This window comes from Acanthopagrus latus, chromosome 6, assembly GCF_904848185.1.
Source record: "Acanthopagrus latus isolate v.2019 chromosome 6, fAcaLat1.1, whole genome shotgun sequence".
NCBI lineage: Eukaryota > Metazoa > Chordata > Actinopteri > Spariformes > Sparidae > Acanthopagrus > Acanthopagrus latus.
Genome location: NC_051044.1, coordinates 27,679,079 through 27,691,623, shown reverse-complemented (window position 1 = coordinate 27,691,623; position 12,545 = coordinate 27,679,079). Strand labels below are relative to the sequence as shown.

General features: G+C 42.0%; 1 protein-coding gene across 2 annotated transcripts in view; it reads left to right on the top strand.

Moving 5' to 3' along the window:
- The first annotated feature begins 2,897 nt into the window (after positions 1-2,897).
- Positions 2,898-12,545, top strand: part of cntn3b (contactin 3b) — a 60,855-nt gene continuing 51,207 nt past the window's right edge. Inside the window, exons 1-2 of one of the 2 annotated variants that reach the window (XM_037102406.1) lie at positions 2,898-3,851; positions 12,252-12,389. In XM_037102406.1, coding sequence (XP_036958301.1) covers positions 12,335-12,389 — 55 coding nt within the window. In that variant the 5' untranslated portion in view covers positions 2,898-3,851; positions 12,252-12,334. Of the gene's footprint in view, positions 3,852-9,114; positions 9,136-12,251; positions 12,390-12,545 lie in introns of those variants that run through there. The other variant, XM_037102407.1, reaches the window with a different exon arrangement.

Here is a 12,545-nt window from a genome sequence, read left to right as displayed (position 1 = left end):
TGCTGGAGCCGTGTAAACCATGTGCATCTTTTCAGAAGGGGCGGACCCCTGACAGGCTGTTCGTTGTTTTAGATGCTATAGATTCAGCCAGATGTAGTAGTTTGCGAATAGCACCACTGAAAAAATATCGCAAATAAAAACAACATTTTATTTTAAAGGCCCCCAAACGTACTGGATCAACGGTTACTCGGCAGTTGTGCCACTGACGATGAGTCAAACCTAACCTAAGTAACTTTGTGGGCCGTGAAAAAACAAAACAATGAGCTGAAAGATACTAAAATGCACAAGAGAGCAGAAGGAAACTACAAAGTCGAGTAAAGAAACATGCACATTACACATTTGATAAAAATGTACCAAATAAATAAATCAATAAAGTCAACAGTATATTAGATGACCTAATAATGTTTAAGCTACTGTATATTGCCATGACAACATAAATGTAAGCTTCTATTATATAAAAGTTTAGTTTTCAGCTTTTAAAACATTGACAGATTCTCACAGCTCAGCTCAGTTATGTGCAGCATTTTTTTTTTTCTCTCCTTGCACAAGGGCTCCATCCCAACGCATCTGAGCCCACTGCCAAAGATTTCTGCCAGGAAAAAAAAATACTGGGACACCAGATTCAAAAGCCGCATACTCTAGCAACAGGCCCGCGCTTTGGCTTGACAGCAGTTATGAGTCCAAAATGTCGAAGGCGAAGCAGACATCTCAGGGCCGGTTTTGTAATACTGTTCTTTTATAGAGTAGCGTTGGTGCAGCAAGTATTTCAGCTGAGTCCAGCAAGGCCGCAGAAAAGCTCCTCAAGAAATGGTGAATGCGACAACGGCCCCCAAAAAAACTAAAATAGAGCAGCAGGGGTAGTTCAGCTGGGCCGCCAGTCACACACAGAGACACCTCGCTAAAATACTCCAGCGGAGCCGTTGCTACCTTATGGTGCAGTGCGCCTGGCGCATGCTCCTCTTTGGGTTCATGTTTTTGTGCAGTTTTTTTTTTTTTTTTGGATGGACAAAAAGTTTTCAGAGCAGGTCGCAGAGTTGGATCCCTCGTCAGCGTGACACTTGGCCAGGCAGCTGGCGCTCGCAGCCCCATTCAAGAGCACAACAAGCAAACCATTGGGGCACGACAAGGTGGACGGACAGACAAAATGTTCTGCAACGTTTGTTTGCAATATTAACAGCCAAATTTGCTGTCAAAAAAAAGTCAAAGGGAATGTTTCTTTTAACACGCGTGACCCTGTCCCTGTCCGAAACAAGAACGCAGAAGCCCAGAGGTAAACAGTAACAGCAATCCCATGTCGTTAGTCCATGTGTTTGTAATAAGCATGTGACAGAAAAATACCCTTGAAGAACAACACTAGTGACTTTTCAAAGAGCTGTTAAAAAAAAACTCTCCCAGAAAAAAAACACTGTGTGATTTCAGATGGTTGCATCATGAAAACACTGAAATCTGAAGTAGGTGACATAATATTTATAGGGCACATGGCATTAAAGGCCAGACAGGGCAGGTGAACGCATTGTTTTTTTAAGGCGCTGGCCAATGCGGAGATTTCGGGTCCTGCTTCTATAACAAGTCTCTCTCATACTAGAAGAACGAAAACACAAAATAATTCCAATCTGAAAATGTATTCAAATTTGTTATCATTTCATTAGACTTTAATTTGCGTATTTAAAAGTCTGGTGTGTAGGATTGAGTGACATCTAGTGGTGAGGTTGCACCAGGAGGACCTATGGTGGCTGCTGGAAATGCAATGGCTGGAGTCAGTGTTCGGTTTGACCGCTAAGAGCTACTGTAGGAACATGGCAGTGCAGCATGGAGGACTCCATGGAAGAGACGCTGCTCCCCCCTGTTTGTATGAAAGGCTCACTCTAAGGTAAAGAAAACACAGTGATTCTTAGTTCAGGGTGATTACACACACGTAAAATCATAACACATATAAGTCATGAACATTGGCTACCCAAAGTGGTAAGGTTCAAGGTTTTAATTTTTGATGTGGTAAAATGGCCTTGAAATATGTAAGATCCCTATTTATTATTGATTATGTTTTAGCATGGGGATTTGGGATCCTTTAGAAAAGGTGTTGCTTTCAGCCACCATTTAGATTCCATTTTGAAGACTTAAGACTTGATCTTTCAGAAAACCTGTGAAACAAAAAGTAATGTAGCTGTTCAACTGAAGAAGTTTCACGATGCTATCTGTTGGTTCACAGTGTCCGATCTTCCGTCAGTGCAACTTGTGAACTGTGATTTTGTTGTTCTGTTCCGTACATGCCACATCTATAGCATGTCTGTCTGTGCTGGGAGAGGCATCGCTCCTCTGTGGCTCTTCCTGAGATATCTTCCATCTTTTGTTCCCCGTTATAGGAGTTTTTTTCCCCAAGTTTTTCCTCACTCGAATCGAGGGTCTAAGGACAGAGGATGTTCACTGTGCAGATTGTAATGCCCCCTGAGGCGATGTGATTGTGATTTTGGGCTATAGAAATAAAATTGATTGGACTGGATTTGATTTAGTTCATATGTTTACCCTAATCACCACTTTTGCCTTGAAAAAAAAAAAAAAAAAGGTTGTTGACAATATTTTACACTCAACTACACCACACTTTCCATTTTCATTCCTGTCAATGTCCTAAAAGGTTTCTCACAGAGGGTTTTCTCATATATCACGCACATCAACGTGTGTACTTGTATAAATATATATATATATATATATATATATATATATATATATATATATATATATATATATATATATATATATATATATATATATATATGGTCTTCTTCAGCACATTTACTTTGGAGACTCTTTAAAGTGCTTCATATGAAACCCTCTCCAAAGGCTCCTACACTAGGAGGGCTCTTTCTACATCTATTAAAAATTATTCTTGATGTTTTTTTAATGCATAAAAAACGTCTTTGTGGGTCAGTTTTGCTCGTGCACATCACTTTTGCCCCCTCTGCCTCTTCTTTGATTGGTCAGCAGAAGCCTCATTTCTACTGCACCTACACGCATCAATTTACCGCAAACACACCTCAAAAACCGTTTCCTGACGGGATCAGGCACGAGGCAGTTCGGTTATTGTCATAAATGTTTCACTTTCGGCTCATTATCATAACGCCCTCCTCAGCCCTATCCTTTCTCGTGTTTTCTTTCTTCTTTTTTTTTTTTCCAAACCCCCGAATAGCTGATGATTCAGGAAACATTTCTCTTTCAATGTCCACTTCGTCTCCACTCCTCCTAATGACAAACACCCCGAGATCCAGCGTGCGCTCGCCTCGAGCATAGGAATGGCAGGTGCCCATAAGGGTGGTGGCGCATTACTGTGCTGCGATGGGTGTTTTTCACGCGTCACCAGTGGGCGCCTCTTCCTGCGCACAAAGAGAGCAGAGCCCGGGGATGCGCACAATGTGAGTCTCCGCTCAGAGGCACCGCTGTCCTCTCTGCGTCTTGGCAGCATCTTTTGTGGAGTGTAACGCGAGGAGGTCGAGGATCATTCCCCGGCGCTGCGCGTTACCGTCCTCGGCACCGCAAGAAAGGGGGGGAAAAAAGAAAGAAAGAAAAAAAAAGAAAAAACTCACAGACTGTGGAATTTACCGAGCTAGAGGTTACTGTTAGTCCCATCCTCCAAGACGCACTTAGCCGGAGCAGAATTTAAAAAAAAAAAAAAAAAACTGCTGGAGCAGAGAGGAGAGCAGAGCAGAGCAGAGCTCTTCTTGTGACTGCACAGAGGACAAGAGTTGCTGCGAGAAAATGCTCCCTGCTCACCAGAGCCTGAAATAACGCATCCGACGGATACTGGAATTACAATCTAAAGCAGTTTAATGAAGAGGAAAAAAATTGCGTCCTAGGAGCAAGTAAGTATCCGGTCAGACACCATCCCTGGCATGCTTTTTGCACGTTATTTCCCTGCCTGTAGAAAAAAAAAAATAACATAGAAATCTGAATATGCGACGAACTAGATGCTGCTAAGTTTGCATCCTTTTCAAATAGTAGCGTATAACAACTTCAACGACACAACCCCCACCCCCTAAAAAGAGCCACATCCCCGCGTCGAGATGTCTTAATCTGACGCTGGGAGACTGAGAGCTGCCTGCTGATAGTGGCCACACATGCATGGTGCTGATGATGGCGTTTCTCGACCAGCCTCGAATAGGGTTTTTTCTTTTTCTTTTTTTTTTCTTTTTTTTTTTTGGACGGTCCTACTGGGATTTCCAACTGCTGGGGCTCATCTCCCCCTCCACCCCCTCATCTAGGACAAAGTCCATATGGTGCCGCTCAGCCCAGTCACACCAGGACTGTCCGCTCGGAGAGAGGAGAGGAAAGCTGCCTCTCTTAACTTGTTTCAAGGCAATTATCCCAGTCCCTGCAGAGGAGAGGGGTCTGTAAAACTGTGATCTTATGTTGCTGAATTGTATCAGTGTCACCTAAAAAAAGAAAAAAAGAAGAAAAAAAAAGAAATCATAGTATTCCGGTAATTGTTCAGCATTTTCTCCTCCAGGGGTGAGGGTAATTGCAACCTACAGGGGAGAGTTACCAGAGGAATGAATGCTTCACTCTTTTTCTTTTTTCTTTTCTTTTTTTTTTTTTTTCTGGAAAACCAAATGTTTGGCCACCAGCGGTCCGCACACAAGTGTTCTTTTCTCCCACCCAGGCTGCCAAAGGACAGACCCAACAGTGAGCACTGAGGGGGAGAAAAGAAAAAAAAAAACAAAAAAACGCTCGTCCCGCTCCGTCTTCAAAGTGTCCTACCATTCAGCCGGGATTGTAATCGTTCTCCCCTTCTATTCATGTTTATTTATAGATCCTTTGCACGTATTCTGAGCTGTAGCCAAATGAGAGGTGAGACGCGTCTTTGAAGCCATGCAGTGAATTATTCTATAACGCGGCAGCATCCAGCGTTGGCAGTGCAGGGATGAAAAAAAAAAAAAAAACATAACCCTTTTTGATTGAACCAGAGTGGCAATTACATTGTATGGGCAGTTTCCTTTTCCAGGCAGCCTGAGAAATGGATTGAATATGATGAAAAAAAAAAGAATACATCTAAAGTGTCTGCCTGAGTGTCTGCTGCTCCTCATCCTTGACCTCCAGTTGTATCTAGGATGAGGGTCTGGGGATGTGGCTGGCTGATGATGGGGTTGAGGAATGGATCGCTGCTCCCTTCTCTTTTAAGTGCACTTACTCTCCTGCCCCTGCGTTCCGAGGCAGCTGGGAGGGGGGGTGCAGCCGTGTTTAACATTGCAGGGAGTCACTGGGGGCGTCCTGCTGTCTTCAAGGGATTCGGTGATATATTTTTTTCATTTTTTTTTTTTATTTACGCATGAAAATACACAGCTGTGTGGTGTCGCCCTGCCCAGATGTTAAGCCCCACTGTGGTAAACAAAGCCTCATTATGTAAGGAATGAAATGTCAGAGGAGGTGATGAGCGAATGAGAAATTAATTTCTTTTGGGATTCTTTTTTTTTTTTTTCCCCCTGAGTCAAATCCCTCGGATCGATGACGTCCCCCTCGTCTCCAACTTGAGTGGCGTTTCCAACAATCGGACCCACTCTCTCAGCTCGCTGCACGCCGTCCTCCAGCATTCAGACGCGACCTTAGACACAGTTTCTTAATCACGCCGTCTTTATTCATGCGTTCACGGCGTGACCCGTCCGTCCCTCGCACGTGTGAAGTGGCTACTTTTTTATTTAGCCTGCGAGGGCTTCGCTGGAAATGAAATGGAAGAAACATCCCAGGAGAGAACAATATTCCTTCATGAATGTTAATGTAACAGCTGTTGAGATTGTGTCTGTAGAATGGAGGGTGGGGGTGGGGGGGGACTACATGAAATGCCTCTTTATTTGAAACCTCATTGTATAATCTGCCATGGGAGGCATTACTCTCACCTGAGATGATGATGCGCGAGTTATGGCGCAATCAATACCCAACAATTACTCCTGCTCTGCTTCCTCTTTCTTTCTTTTTTTCTTCTCATTTTCACAAACATTTCGCTGTAGCCTAAGCCCTGGAATACACAGGCACTAAGCCCCGCACTTATTTGTTAATCGCGTCACTTATTTCGCTATCCAGCCCTCGCTCATGTAAAATGGACTCATGCAGGTCTTAGTCGGAGTGAATTAGGAGGCATCAGCGCGCCGTTGATCGTGAATTCTTCATTCATTTGCCGAAAGCACAGAAGCAGCTGTGTATTCAGATGGAGTCGGTCCCCAGTGACGGATCCTCGTCTCCCAGGTTGTCTTGCTGAGTGATTTAATGGAGATGGCAGCAGATAGTCAAAAAGAAAATAACTTGGTGGAGATGAATGCATCATATTGTTGTAGTCAACTCATACCCATTGTGCCACTGGTGTTCAGCTTTTGCAAGAGGGAGCTTCTTTTTTTTTTTATTTTATTTTGTTGCATGATCTGATGTATCTGAATCCGCCGGCTCTGTGTATCGCCTGTGATCTGAACACAGACCTTGAGCGTGCACACCCCTCTGATAGAAAACGCTCTCCATTCCTCCCTCCCTTATTAGATTCTTTTGCAATTATGCTGCCCTCAGGGGGGGAAATGGATGCCTTTAACCACCTTTCCTATCAATTATGTGCCAAACAACAGCCCCACTAACCAAGAAGTCATCTCATTTACTCTGGAATGCGTTTAGTCAATGACTTCCATTAGGTTTAGCTTCTGTGGAGGTGAAAGTGTGATGCCTCATTACATTTGGCAGAGCAATCTTTTGCTCATCATTTCAGCTGAGAAAGCCGGAGAAAGAAAATGCCATCTCACCTTCATCACCATGGCGCCCAAGAAGAGTTTTTTTTTTCTTTTTTATCTTCGGTTTTTCTCTGTGTCCAGACTTTGTTTTGTTCTTTTTTTTTTTTTTCTTTTAGATCTGCTAAAGCATAACCTCATGTGCAGCTCTGCAGGGTTTGACACTGGTGCAGCTTTTTGAAGGTCAAAAGTTATACAATCCTTTCTTCAATTTGAGCGGCTCTGAAATGGCTTTTGGAGCATCGTGAGACACTTAAGTTTTTCCTCTGAAAAGCTGCCCACTGAAAATGAAATTCTTCAAGGCAGGACGAGTCGCCTTATCTGCACGATCAGTTTGCCGGTTCGGGTTATTCCTAGGACGTCCTAATAAATGTTGCTCGCCAGTCGTCATTGCAACCAGCCAATCAAAGATTCGGTAATGTCAAAGCTTTGAGTCTGTTAAACTTTCTTGAACATGTGGTTAACATAGAGAAAGGGTTTCGATTCAACCCAGTCACCAGGATAAATGTTGAAATGCAAGTTCATGCAAACCATGAATATGTTGCAGCTTAACATTTCTGTAGGTTAAATTCTATCTTGTCACAATGCTCAGCTTATAGTCTCGTTAGGTTAAGGCAGAAACATCAAAAGTTAGGTTTCATACTATATTGTGTTTTCGCTCAAAATACCAGTTTTTTTCACCACAGTCGCTGCTTAAAAAAGGTCCTGAGATCTCCTTAACAGTATCCAGTGACGTTACCCTTCAAATGTTGAAAAGCAGTGTCTAACTGCAGTCTCTGACTTGGCAACTTTCTCGCCTGTGACTCGACCTCAATCCCCTCCACCTTCTGAGTCAACACAAAATGTAACCCACTTGGTAGAAATGTCATTAAGGCGCAAATCCAGCCCGTCCTGATCAGAAAAATGACCACAGGTTAACTGTGAAAGTAGCTTATGATTACACCATTGTCAGTTTCTTGTTTGGCAGCACCACTCTAGTTGCTGTAGTAATTATTATGGCAAAAAAGGAGGAAGTCAGGTGAGGTGGTATAAAGAGCGATAAGTCCACATAGGGAAGTGGTCAGGGATGGATGGTTGGGTCAAACATGCGCAGTGGGAAAGAAAAAGTCAACAGTTCTGACCGACTAACGAAGTGAAGTTATGTATTTTATGTAACTGAAGTTACATACGCAACGTAGCTGCGTTCGTAGCTAAAGTCACAGAGTTATTTTAACCCAAACCACAATAATTTCCTAAACCTAACCAGCTAGTTTTAGTACGTGACCTTATCAAACTGTGAAAGTCTGGTACACAGTCGCTGTTACGTTGCAACTGTCTTGGGAAAATTGATGGAGGTGGTTTTGGGAGTCACCGGTAATCAGCCTGTCCAGTCATTACTGTATGTATCATTTTGCAGAAACTTTATTGCTGCTGCAAACTCAACCAAGTAGTTTGTCAATAGAATCATTAAAAAAAGTGAAAATGTATGAAGTTAACTAAGTGTAATGATAATATATTATAGTAGTAGAATACAGTAGTAGTAGCAGTAGTAGTATATAGTAGTAAATAGATAGTAGTAAAATACTTTCCAAACAGGAAACAAACCCCATTGCACTTTACCAGTGCAGCCACAACAGCTTGCTACCAATGAGGACTTTCTCAGATGATGGTCCAGGAGCAACACTAACACAGGGGACACCAGATAAATTCACCTTTCCTGCACAATGACTGGTAAAACAGGCTTTTAATGGGCCTTTTAATGGGCCATTAAAGAAGAAACATCTCAAAGAAGCAAAGCTCAAAAGAGGGAAATGTCACTTCTTGTTTTACAGACTGCAGAATGAAGCTGTTCTCAGCGACAAACATCAATCATATCAGCAGAGACACCGTGCCATGAACTGTGTAACACCCAGCTTGCAAAAAAAGGTCTTATTCGAGGAGATTTTCCTCTCAGGATCTTGAAGCTTTTTGGACTGATGGGTTGGGATGACGAGGTCGGATTCTCCAGAAAGTGGATGGCAGTTAATACCGCACTCAAACTGAAAAATGCAGCACACAATTTTTTTTTTTTTTTGCTCCAGTAGAATCTCAAACCGTGTAATCCAATGTGATGGGTTTTTAGAGTGGCAAAACGCCCCCTAAATTTTAAAAGACACCAGGAAATCCACTCTGAATTGCACTGTGCCTGCAATTACACCAGATGAGGAACAATTACTGGCACCAGGATAGTATAGCTAAGCCAACACTGGCCATTAAGTTATGATCAGGAAAATGAGACAATCCCCCCCACCACCACCACCACCTCCTGCAGCTGCTTCATACTCCTCCATAGGATTATGTTGCCACGATTTTCACGTCAAACCACAGCCACAATCCTCCAGTTACAAGTTGATGAAACAAGTGAGTGGTTAGTATTTAGGTCTGTTTCAAGAATTCCAAAGATAGCCCTGGGTTAATCCGCACAACAGGGTTGTGTTGTAAGGATGAGGGGTTGGGTTGAATTCTTAATCCTGAGAGGCATATCAGTTTCCACTTACTGTGATGTAGGTCAGAGCTTGAGCAAAGCCCCTCCTGTGCCACTGATACTACAATTACAGTCTTAAGACGCTCCGTTCCACCTCCGTATGAGGAAAGTTGAATGGCAATTTTAGGTCATTGATCACTGGCTAGATTGGAGGTCTGATGCAGCAATTTGAGGATGATCAGCCTTTCGAGTGGAGGGCCTTTTGACACTAATGGGTGATGAAGGTTGGATATACCTGGAATGATGAAATCCTCTTTCACAATTCAATTTTATATCGAGATATATTGATATTATGAGGCAAAGATTGGATTTTTCTTTTTCTTTTTTTTTCTTTTTTTTTTTTGCAGGTCAGGGAATTAAATACCTGTTAAATCAAAGCACGCCATACAAGGCAGTTATTCTCAAGGATTTGCAACATTTCCAGCAATGGTATTAACACAAAAATAGACATTAAAGGGGCACTTCGGCATTCAAGTACAATTTTTCTAAAAAGTTGGGGAATTAACAAGAGACAGATTTATAAAAGGAACGGTCGAATTCATACTATCAGAAGCTCAAATGTCCTGACTTTTAGTCCCTTAGGAAGGTCAAGCCCCAAGGCAATGCATCCATTTCCCATCATGCCACCATAATAACGTTTTATGTGCAGCTTGTAACACAGGTCTTTTATTTCAAATCTGTCATTAAATCTCCCAGATTCATTTGTCTTATCCCCAGCTGGTCACATATTAATGCTTTCGGAGGACGGTTGACCCGACCTATAATCCCAAAGCATCTGTATTACTAGCTTCCCAACAGGAGCTTTAGGCAGTTTTGAAGAAGTTACTTAAAATGTGTAATTATTTAACTTCTTACTTACTACTCATTGAGAGAGTATTTATACCAATTTCTAAAAAGGAAGATAAAGCAGATAAAGTAAATAGTTACTTTACTTGTAACAGTATTTTACTCACCAGCTATCAATCAAGTAATCAGTTATTTTTTTAACAATACAACATTCTCTGATTACAGCTTTTTCAATGTGAAAATGTTCTGGCTTACAGTAAATCATTTTGGGTTGTGGACAAACCAAGACATCTGAAGACTTCATCTTGGGCTGTAGTAAACACTGATGGACATGTTTCGCAATTTACTGACATTTAATAGACCAGACAGCTCATTGCTTAATCAATATGATGATCAACAGAATAAATAAAAAGCTGCAGCCCTACATCCAACTACTCCAAAGTCACCACATCCACTCAACTTGCATATTCTAAGTGTAGAAATAAAAAAATAAAAAATAATAATTAAAAAAATAAATGATTTTTAAGAAATACTACCAAAGTAGCCTAATCGTGTTTGAAATGGCCTAGAATAGAATCTGTTCCTTCATTTGCAATGCCTCTGCCACTTCACTTGAATGATAAGGAAACATTTATGTAAGTTGAAGTTTACAGAATCAACAGCCTTGCCTTTATCCACCATTCGTAGTGTTGAATTCAGAAAGCTTTCTAAGCTCTCAGATGGTTCGATTGTGTGTTCACCACGGCTTGCTAGTCTCTCAGAGAGAACAACAATAGCCCAGTTTTCTGACAGAGCAACAGCACCTGCAGCGCAGCACAAGTACTTCATTTTGTGCCTTCACACTGTCAGACCCACGTTACGGACTTTCATCATCAAAAATGGTAATTTCACTTTGAAAACAAAATTACAGCCCCAGTTTTAACTGACCATTACATATGAACAGCTAGCTAAGCCATGCATGTAGCACGTGCTCATAGTGAAGCTGCAGGGGTGTTCCCAGGCCTTCAAAGTCTGAACAAAGCCACATACTTCCCAAAGACTATAGACAAGTGAAGTTACGTAGCACACTCCTCCTCTTCTGGCAGTAACAAGCTGCCTCCCCGCCTCCCGCCTCTCCCGTCGCTGCCACATCCCAGACCGGTCTCAAAGTGTAACTGTGTGTAACTAAACTCCAGGTTAAACAGAAAACCAGCCTACCCTCAAAATGTCACATCATCCCGGAGATTAGTAACTGCAGCGTAATTACCGAATTTCAAACTGTAGCCCCTTAACACTGTGTTACTGACAGAAGCAATCCCAGTGCTGTAATCCACTCCTCAGGAAGGCGTCGCTGCCCAACACTGTATTCTCCTGATGACAGTTATGCTAATGACACAGTCAGAGTCATTGTCTCAGACTTGACAAAGCTCCTCCAGAGCCACAAAGGAATACAGCTGTTTTCACGGGCCGAGTAGTACTTCGTCCGCAGTAAATGGGTCGTAATGTGTAAAATTGCTGGAGTGCCCCTTTAGATGGATAAACACTTTGGTCGAAAAAGGAGTGGCTGACAAACTTCTGTCCTCGTAAAGAATATATTATCATGTCAGTCAACGTTATGAGATGACAAATGAAACGCAGCCTGTTTTTATTGTTTAACTGTCTGGCCCTTTTGTAATTTGTGCACATCTAAGGGAGTGATGCATGTGCATCAGAATGAAAACAGTCAGTTTGCTTACATTCGGTCGGCCACTAAACCCTTTGTTAAAGTATGAAGTGGCAATTTGAGGAGTGCTGGTACACAGTCTGCCAGCTCCTATTAATAGTCAAATAGGGAGAGAGACATATCTTTTGAGGTCAGTCATTTCCCTCCTCACTTCTCTTTAAAGCGGCGGAATTGAGCTTGTTAGGCGGGATGAGAAACGCGCCCAGCAGAAGAAAACATACTCATTTGGCAGCTGTTTCTTCTTCTGTGCCACCTGAAAATCGCACTGGCGTGTTTTACCCTCAGGATTTTTTATTTTTTTTTTTGTCTACTGCTGTTTTCCCCCCGTCGCCTCTCAGTTCCTCAAGATTCACTTTCTCTCGTGGTAACTCTGAAATAATAAGAACCTATTATGTAACTTAGCAGTGCTGTAATCATGTTTTTTTTTTTCTTTTTTTTTGCTGATGAATGCTTGTCGTATTTGGATCAAAATGTCATATTTTAATCACATCCATAATTGCTTTCCCTTCAGATTAAAATTCTTGTATTCAAGGGGAGAGCGTTCCTTTCACGAGGCAATTGGATGAGAGTCTTATTAGCCCTCGGCAACTAAAGATGATGTTACCATGGAGACAAATTGTTCTGCTATCAATCACTGGATGCCTTGCAGGTAAGATATTATAACACATTTCATATTGAGTCTCAATGCAATTGTTGTCATGTTCTGTGTCACGACAATGTGTCTCCTAATAAATGAGTGCGTCTGTAATGTGTTTTCATTACGGAAGCATGTCTTTTTTTCTGCGTTATTCTATGCAGTATTTCT